This window comes from Oncorhynchus kisutch, linkage group LG9, assembly GCF_002021735.2.
Source record: "Oncorhynchus kisutch isolate 150728-3 linkage group LG9, Okis_V2, whole genome shotgun sequence".
Taxonomy (NCBI): domain Eukaryota; kingdom Metazoa; phylum Chordata; class Actinopteri; order Salmoniformes; family Salmonidae; genus Oncorhynchus; species Oncorhynchus kisutch.
The window spans coordinates 43,693,995-43,703,133 of NC_034182.2; the positions used below are offsets into that span (position 1 = coordinate 43,693,995).

The 9,139-nt window shown below is 47.4% G+C and overlaps 1 protein-coding gene across 1 annotated transcript in view; it reads right to left on the minus strand.

Annotated features, from left to right (window-relative positions):
• The window catches only part of LOC109886446 (endophilin-A1), a 21,653-nt gene extending 16,399 nt beyond the window's left edge, over nucleotides 1–5,254 (minus strand). The window contains exon 1 of the mRNA XM_031832650.1: nucleotides 4,987–5,254. Coding sequence (XP_031688510.1) covers nucleotides 4,987–5,031 — 45 coding nt within the window. The 5' untranslated portion in view covers nucleotides 5,032–5,254. The remainder of the gene's footprint in view (nucleotides 1–4,986) is intronic.
• Between the last annotated feature and the right edge of the window lie 3,885 nt (nucleotides 5,255–9,139).

The window sequence follows — 9,139 nt, forward strand, 5'->3', positions numbered from 1 at the left end:
AGACATGGCTCTAAAGAGAAGACAGGATATGTGCTCACTGCCCACAAAATGAGGTGTAAACTGAGCTGCACTTCCTAACCTCCTGCCCAATGTATGACCATATTAGAGACACATATTTCCCTCAGATTACACAGAATTAGAAAACAAATTATTGGGTGAAAAACCACAGTACGCCATCACAGCAGCAAGATTTTTTATTTAACCAGGTATTTATATATATAACCCTAACCCTTTATTTAACCAGGTAGGTCAGTTGAGAACAAGTTCTCATTTACAATTGCGACCTGGCCAAGATAAAGCAAAGCAGTGCGACACAAACAACAACACAGAGTTACACATGGAATAAACAAACATACAGTCAATAACACAATAGAAAAATAAGTCTATATACAGTGTGTGCAAATGAGGTAAGATAAGGGCGAAATAGTTACAATTTAGCAATTAAACACTGGAATGGTAGATATGCAGAAGATGAATGTGCAAGTTGAGATACAGGGGGGCAAAGGAGCAAAAAAACTATATGGGGATGAGGTAGTTGGGTTGGCTGTTTACAGATGGGGTGTTTACAGATGGGTTTTTACAGATCGGCTTTTTACAGATGGGCTGTTTACAGATGGGCTGTTTACAGATGGGGGTTTGTGACCTGTTGCCACAAGAAAAGGTCAACCAGTGAAGAACAAACACCATTGTAAATACAACCCATATTTATGTTGATTTATTTTCCCTTTTGTACTTTAACTATTTGTACATTGTTACAACACTGTATATATATATAATATGACATTTGAAATGTCTTTAACCTTTTGGAACTTCTGTGAGTGTAATGTTTATTGTTTATTTCACTTTAATTTATTGTCTTGCTTTGGCAATATAAACATATGTTTCCCATGCCAATAAAGACCTTAAATTCAATTGAGAGAGAGGAGATGGAGAGAAAAAGAGAGCAAGAGGGATGGAGAGAGAGAAGAGAGAGAGAGAGACTGACACAAACACTCTCTCTCTCTATTCTCTCTCTCTCTCTCTCTCTTACTCTCTCAGACAACACAGTCCTGTACTCGTGATGTCAGGCCACGTCCCACCTCACTGTGGTGCTCCATCAGGCCACGTCCTGTCTCACTGTGGTGCTCCATCAGGCCACGTCCTGCCCCACTGTGGTGCTCCATCAGGCCACGTCCTGTCCCACTGTGGTGCTCCATCAGGCCACGTCCTGCCCCACCGGTGCTCCATCAGGCCACGTCCTGCCCCACTGTGGTGCTCCATCAGGCCACGTCCTGTCCCACTGTGGTGCTCCATCAGGCCACGTCCTGCCCCACTGTGGTGCTCCATCAGGCCACGTCCTGCCCCACTGTGGTGCTCCATCAGGCCACGTCCTGCCCCACTGTGGTGCTCCATCAGGCGACGTCCTGTCCCACTGTGGTGCTCCATCAGGCCACGTCCTGCCCCACTGTGGTGCTCCATCAGGCCACGTCCTGTCCCACTGTGGTGCTCCATCAGGCCACGTCCTGTCCCACTGTGGTGCTCCATCAGGCCACGTCCTGCCCCACCGGTGCTCCATCAGGCCACGTCCTGCCCCACCGGTGCTCCATCAGGCCACGTCCTGTCTCACTGCGGTGCTCCATCAGGCCACATCCTGCCCCACTGTGGTGCTCCATCAGGCCACGTCCTGCCCCACCGGTGCTCCATCAGGCCACTTCCTGCCCCACCGGTGCTCCGTCAGGCCACGTCCTGCCCCACCGGTGCTCCATCAGGCCACTTCCTGTCCCACTGTGGTGCTCCGTCAGGCCACGTCCTGCCCCACCGGTGCTCCGTCAGGCCACTTCCTGTCCTACTGTGGTGCTCCGTCAGGCCACTTCCTGCCCCACCGGTGCTCCGTCAGGCCACGTCCTGCCCCACCGGTGCTCCGTCAGGCCACTTCCTGTCCCACTGTGGTGCTCCATCAGGCCACTTCCTGTCCCACTGTGGTGCTCCGTCAGGCCACGTCCTGCCTCACCGGTGCTCCATCAGGCCACTTCCTGCCCCACCGGTGCTCCGTCAGGCCACGTCCTGCCCCACCGGTGCTCCGTCAGGCCACTTCCTGTCCCACTGTGGTGCTCCATCAGGCCACTTCCTGTCCCAATGTGGTGCTCCGTCAGGCCACGTCCTGCCTCACCGGTGCTCCATCAGGCCACTTCCTGTCCCACTGTGGTGCTCCATCAGGCCACGTCCTGCCTCACCGGTGCTCCGTCAGGCCACTTCCTGTCCCACTGTGGTGCTCCATCAGGCCACTTCCTGTCCCACTGTGGTGCTCCGTCAGGCCACGTCCTGCCTCACCGGTGCTCCATCAGGCCACTTCCTGTCCCACTGTGGTGCTCCATCAGGCCACGTCCTGCCCCACCGGTGCTCCATCAGGCCACGTCCTGCCCCACCGGTGCTCTGTCAGGCCACGTCCTGTCCCACTGTGGTGCTCCATCAGGCCACGTCCTGCCCCACCGGTGCTCCGTCAGGCCACGTCCTGTCCCACTGTGGTGCTCCATCAGGCACGTCCTGTCCCACTGTGGTGCTCCATCAGGCCACGTCCTGTCCCACTGTGGTGCTCCATCAGGCCACGTCCTGTCCCACTGTGCTCCATCAGGCCACGTCCTGTCCCACTGTGGTGCTCCATCAGGCCACGTCCTGTCCCACTGTGCTCCATCAGGCCACGTCCTGCCCCACCGGTGTTCCATCAGGCCACGTCCTGCCCCACCGGTGCTCCATCAGGCCACGTCCTGTCCCACTGTGCTCCATCAGGCCACGTCCTGTCCCACTGTGGTGCTCCATCAGGCCAAGTCCTGTCCCACTGTGGTGCTCCATCAGGCCACGTCCTGTCCCACTGTGGTGCTCCGTCAGGCCACGTCCCGCCCCACTGTGGTGGTCCGTCAGGCCTTGTCCTGCCCCACTGTGGTGGTCCATCAGGCCACGTCCTGCCCCACCGGTGCTCCATCAGGCCACGTCCTGTCCCACTGTGGTGCTCCATCAGGCCACGTCCTGCCCCACCGGTGCTCCATCAGGCCACTTCCTGCCCCACCGGTGCTCCGTCAGGCCACGACCTGCCCCACCGGTGCTCCATCAGGCCACGTCCTGTCCCACTGTGGTGCTCCATCAGGCCACGTCCTGCCTCACCGGTGCTCCCGCGGTTGGAACGTCTGTTGTTGTTGATTCACTATGGATGAGGTCTGTTACATAAAATACTTATTTTCCACCATAATTTGCAAATAAATTCATAAAAAATCCTACAATGTGATTTTCTGGATTTTTTTCTCTCATTTTGTCTGTCATAGTTGAAGTGTACCTATGATGAAAATCACAGGCCTCTCTCATCTTTTTAAGTGGGAGAACTTGCACAATTGGTGGCTGACTAAATACTTTTGTCTCTGGATTTATGTTGCTTTCAAGAGAACTGGGAACTCTGGGGGAAAAAACAAAGTCAATTCATGATGACGTCAGTGTTCTTCAAGTCGTAGGTCTAGAAAGAGGCCCAAGTTCCCAATTTGCAATTCCGAGTATTTTCCAAGTCGGAGCTCGTTTTTTCCCCCCAGAGTTCCCAGTTGTTTTGAACTCATTGAAGTCAGATTTCCGAGTTAACAGTTGTTTTGACCGTGGCAGAAATCATGCTGGATTGACAGCATGGCCAATGCTGAATGTTTATAATTTTAAGCTTGGAAAAGAGACCCTTAAACCTAGACTTGGGACCACACAGCCATTCCATTGAATAGCAGGCTTGTAGTTGCTTTGAATTGTTTGCATTTAGTCACTGATTCCTTCCATTGTTGAATTTTGCGATTTCCAACTTGTTGTGTAATGTTTTTGTCCAATGGCCGATGAGCACCGATACATTTTGTCTATAATTTCTCTTCATTATTTATTTTTATATGACAAGGACTAAAAAAGATTTGCCAGAACATTTTCGACTTGATTCATGATGATGTCTGCTAGCTAAGATTGTGAAAGTATGATGTTGACATGATCAGTCCAATCAAAGCTACTGTACATATAACGTAATTTGACGTCATTTTATCTGTGGCCAATGACCTTGAGCCTTATTGGATGGGCACTTCTAATGTAAATATGGCAGCACCCAAGGGGCTTGAATTTCCAAGCTCTACCCTTAGATTTGGCGGTGACGTTGTGTCCCCATGAGTGACTGAACACTGACCCAATCACAGAGCAGCTAGAGAACATTACCAACCCCAACGCTCTGTATTTTCCTCTGGCTGCCCCACCACCACAGAAAGCACTGAGCTAGACTGAAACACCTGCATTATGGAGCTGCTTTACTCAAGAAAGCAAAAAAAGAGAACCTGATTGTATACAGCTTTATTAACTCAAATAATATGATTTTTTATTATTTTTTTTACATTGTTTGCAAACAATTAATGCCAAAAAAACATGAAAAACAGGCAATCCCCCCCCCCCCCCAAAAAAAAAAATGTGAGGCTTTGCCCCACCTTCCCACTGGGCACACATACACAATCGATGTCTCAATAGTTTCAAGGCTTAAAAATCCTTCTGTAATCCGTCTCCTCCCCTTCATCTACACTGACTGAAGTGGATTTAACAAGTGACATCAATAAGGGATCATAGTTTTCACCTGGATTCACCTGGTCAGTCTATGTCATGGCGAGAGCAGGTGTTCTTAATGTTTTGTCCACTCAGTGTATGTTCTACAAAGATATATTTCTATTGCATCCTTTGGAACAGGCTAGCCATGTAGGCTAGTGATGGTATGTTAGGCCTATGGGTATGGGAGCCAGCCACAGATACATAGACAATGTAGCCTAACGATATTGTGTCTTTAACATCTCAATCACAATTCTCTCTCCTTTCCCTTCTTGACAAGTCCACAATGATTTAAGCATACCTGCCATTGTATTCACTGTAGCTGTTTTCATCAGCCATCACCATCGAAACAAAAATAGTCTACCCGATCGAGGTACCGATAGAGACACAGAACCGTTAACGGAAACCTACCTGGGTGGCTTTGTGGAACTGCTTTTTCAGCCCCGCGACAGACATCGCTCTAGTTCCACCAGATGTCCACTTGCGTTCACCAAGTAATCCACGATTATCCACCCTCTGGCTTTCAAAACAAGGAATATAATCCGCTTGTCTTTCTTTCTATCGAGTGTTTTGCCGTTGCGCAGACTTTCTACACTGGTGTCCTCTCGTCATAACAGAATGAATCGCTCTATCCAAATACAACCAGCGAAATCATTCGGACTGGCATTCCATGCTATCTGGTATCCTTGGGACGTCCATTTAATTTTTTTTTTTTTTTTTAAAACCTTTATGGTTCATGGGAAGAACGAAATATTTGTACCTTGTCAGTTTGGGGATTTGAACTTGCAACCTTCCGGTTGCTAGTCCAACGCTCTAACCACTAGGCTACCCTGCCACTCCATTGATGTCCCTACCCCATTGAAGTTGACACTTCAAATAGTTAAGGTAAGGGTTAAGGTTAGGGTTGTGGTTAAGGTTAGGGTACGGGTGATTGGTTAGGGTAAGGGTTCAGGTTAGGGTTTAGGCAGTGCTTGATTTGGGGATGAAAGGAGTGCATGAAGTCGGTCCGTTAGACTACGTTCACCGAAATTCACAAATTACATTATGCTATAAACCCTAGGGTTATAACCCTAACCCTAACCCTAACCCAAACCCTAACCCTAACCCAAACCCTAACCCTAACCCAAATGACATTATGCTATAAACCCTAGGGTTATAACCCTAACCCTAACCCCTAACCCTAACCAAATTACATTATGCTATAAACCCTAGGGTTATAACCCTAGCCCTAACCCCTAACCCTAACCAAATGACATTATGCTATAAACCCTAGGGTTATAACCCTAACCCTAACCCTAACCCAAACCCTAACCCAAATGACATTATGCTATAAACCCTAGGGTTATAACCCTAACCCTAACCAAATGACATTATGCTATAAACCCTAGGGTTATAACCCTAACCCTAACCAAATGACATTATGCTATAAACCCTAGGGTTATAACCCTAACCCTAACCAAATGACATTATGCTATAAACCCTAGGGTTATAACCCTAACCCCAACCAAATGACATTATGCTATAAATCCTAGGGTTATAACCCTAACCCTAACCCAAATGACATTATGCTATAAACCCTAGGGTTATAACCTTAACCCTAACCCTAACCCAAATGACATTATGCTATAAACCCTAGGGTTATAACCCTAACCCTAACCAAATGACATTATGCTATAAACCCTAGGGTTATAACCCTAACCCTAACCCAAATGACATTATGCTATAAACCCTAGGGTCATAACCCTAACCAAATGACATTATGCTATAAACCCTAGGGTTATAACCCTAACCCTATCGAGACCTCTGATTATTCACTGTTAAAGGCTTCATACACCGTTTCCATGACTTCTCCATGGCTTTTAACCACATGTTCATGCCTATTATTATAGCCTACATGAAAAGGCATTATCCAGCCCAGTGGTATTACTGACACTGGAATGCTGCTGTGTCTGATTCCATGGCGAACTACCATCTTCTGCCGTTGTGCCCTTGATCATGGCACTTAAACACCCACAAAGTAGAACTGCGGCCACCCAGTAACTATCCTGGAGGACGATTGGCCACCCAGTAACTATCCTGGAGGACGATTGGCCACCCAGTAACTATCCTGGAGGACGATTGGCCACCCAGTAACTATCCTGGAGGACGATTGGCCACCCAGTAACTATCCTGGAGGACGATTGGCCACCCAGTAACTATCCTGGAGGACGATTGGCCACCCAGTAACTATCCTGGAGGACGATTGGCCACCCAGTAACTATCCTGGAGGATGATTGGCCACCCAGTAACTATCCTGGAGGATGATTGGCCACCCTTGATATGCAATATTGCAACATTTACAACCCAATAATTTTGTCTAAAGAATATGGTAGGCTACTTCAAAGCAAGGTATCTAACTAAGACATGTTTATATATTAAGGCTCAATATGAATGTTTCAGGGGAGATCTATGCACAGCAAGTTATTTGTCAATTAGGCAATTCTTTGAATATGTTTAATGTTGTCTTAATTACATGGCCACTGTGTAATAGAGGGGAAGCCCAGTTTCTCAACGGTGCAGGTCTATTTAGGTTCTACAGTGGCGGTGGAAAGGGGACAACCACATGAATAGTCAACTAGCGAGATCACCTCTAGTTATGTTAAATTATGTTTTAAAATTGTAATCTAGTTAGCCTATCAGGCAGTATTTTATACTTTCTGATGAAATGTCGCGGTCTCTCTCGGCTGGCAATGGCCCACTCTCACTGGCACACACCGACAGGCACTGAAGCGTCGTTCCGATTATGGTTGATATGTAGATTTTTAAGAGTTAATTATATTTAAAAGTGTTCCTTCATGAATTACACGTATATTACTTTTCATGACGCTACAAATCCGAATTTGATCATTTGGAAGAGCGCATCATGTGCATTCAGGCTGGCGCATTTTCTGTCTGCACAATCTCGAACAGTCTACTGTCATGCACATATTCACTGACAAGAATCAGGAAATTAATGCTCAATCTCCATTGCTATTCAATGTAGATTCCGTCTTCATTCCGCTTTGATCAACCTTTTTTTGCCTCAGTGTGTGAATCTGGGCCGGCGATAGGCTACTTTATTTTATAGAGGGTATGCAATAAACCCCCCCAAAAAAGGTGCCGGCATGGCGCTCCGGACATGTGCCGCTTTCTATGGACGTCCCAAGGATCCCTGTTAGTACTGACCGGTATTTGTGCAGAGACAGCTGTAACGTAGGCACGTCTGTGACGTGTGGTGGCAGTGCGCATGTTCATGAGAGGAGATTGCTGTCTGCGAGTTTGATGGTGCTGAAACAATGTGATTCGGACTGGCGGTTTTTCTAGATTCTTCCTACATTAAGAGGGACATCGAGTCTTGGTGGAAAGTAGTGTAATGACCTGACTAGATCATAAAGGAGCAATTGTCCAGACAGAGGATTGAGTTTACGAATTGACGGTTTATTGACCCAACTTTACACAAGCTACTGTTTGGCTGTAGCCCACGCCAAGTAAATGAAAGATAACCCACAAGCCAACCGTGACCTTCTCTTGTGAAGGCCAGATGTAAGAGAGAGAACAAAGGCTGAACCTTAACTTCCAATGCCCCGCCCCCTCCACGCCACTCCGCCAACCACCAGGATGCCCGGCATCAGAACATTCCAGGCATTCCTGTGATTGGCAGATAGCAGGTTGATTGGCAGGTCGGACCCCGCGAACACCTGGGACTGGTAAGTACAACACAACCACTTACTAGCCGAACACATAACACACAGCTGTCTGTGCGGGTCGCTACAATACTACTTTAGGTTGCTATAACAGCCTCCACTCTTCTGGGAAGGCTTTCCACTAGATGTAGGAACATTGTTGCTATAACAGCCTCCACTCTTCTGGGAAGGCTTTCCACTACATGTTGGAACATTGCTGCTATAACAGCCTCCACTCTTCTGGGAAGGCTTTCCACTAGATGTTGGAACATTGCTGCTATAACAGCCTCCACTCTTCTGGGAAGGCTTTCCACTAACAATGAATTCTCTGAGAGTCCCTTACACATTGCAACTGAGATCCTTTATAGCAAAAACGCACATAGCCAGACAGCATTGGCATAATTTATCGTTCAGCTTTGTCTCCTAAACTATGGTCTTTTCTCAAACTCAGAACCATAAACAAATCCTCCATATCAACAGGCATATATCAAATCCATCCTATCTTGACAAGATCACAGAGACACATTGACTGGCACACAGACATTGTGGAGCCAAGAGATACATGCTTGACCTCTCCCCTCTCTCCGGCCCAAATAACTTAGTCTTGACAGAGAACAGATACTGCAACCCCGCCACAGTATTATACAGAATGTAACTTATAAACATATGATGAATATAAAACATCTTACCAACTAATTCTGATTATTTTGCAACACCCCTGTACCCCAAAAAATAATTAAAACAAGTGACCCCCCGTACCCTTCTTAGATATGCTGTTTCCCCTTAGGTCTTAGATATGCTGTTCCCCTTAGGTCTTAGATATGCTGTTTCCCCTTGGGTCTTAGATATGCTGTTTCCCCTTA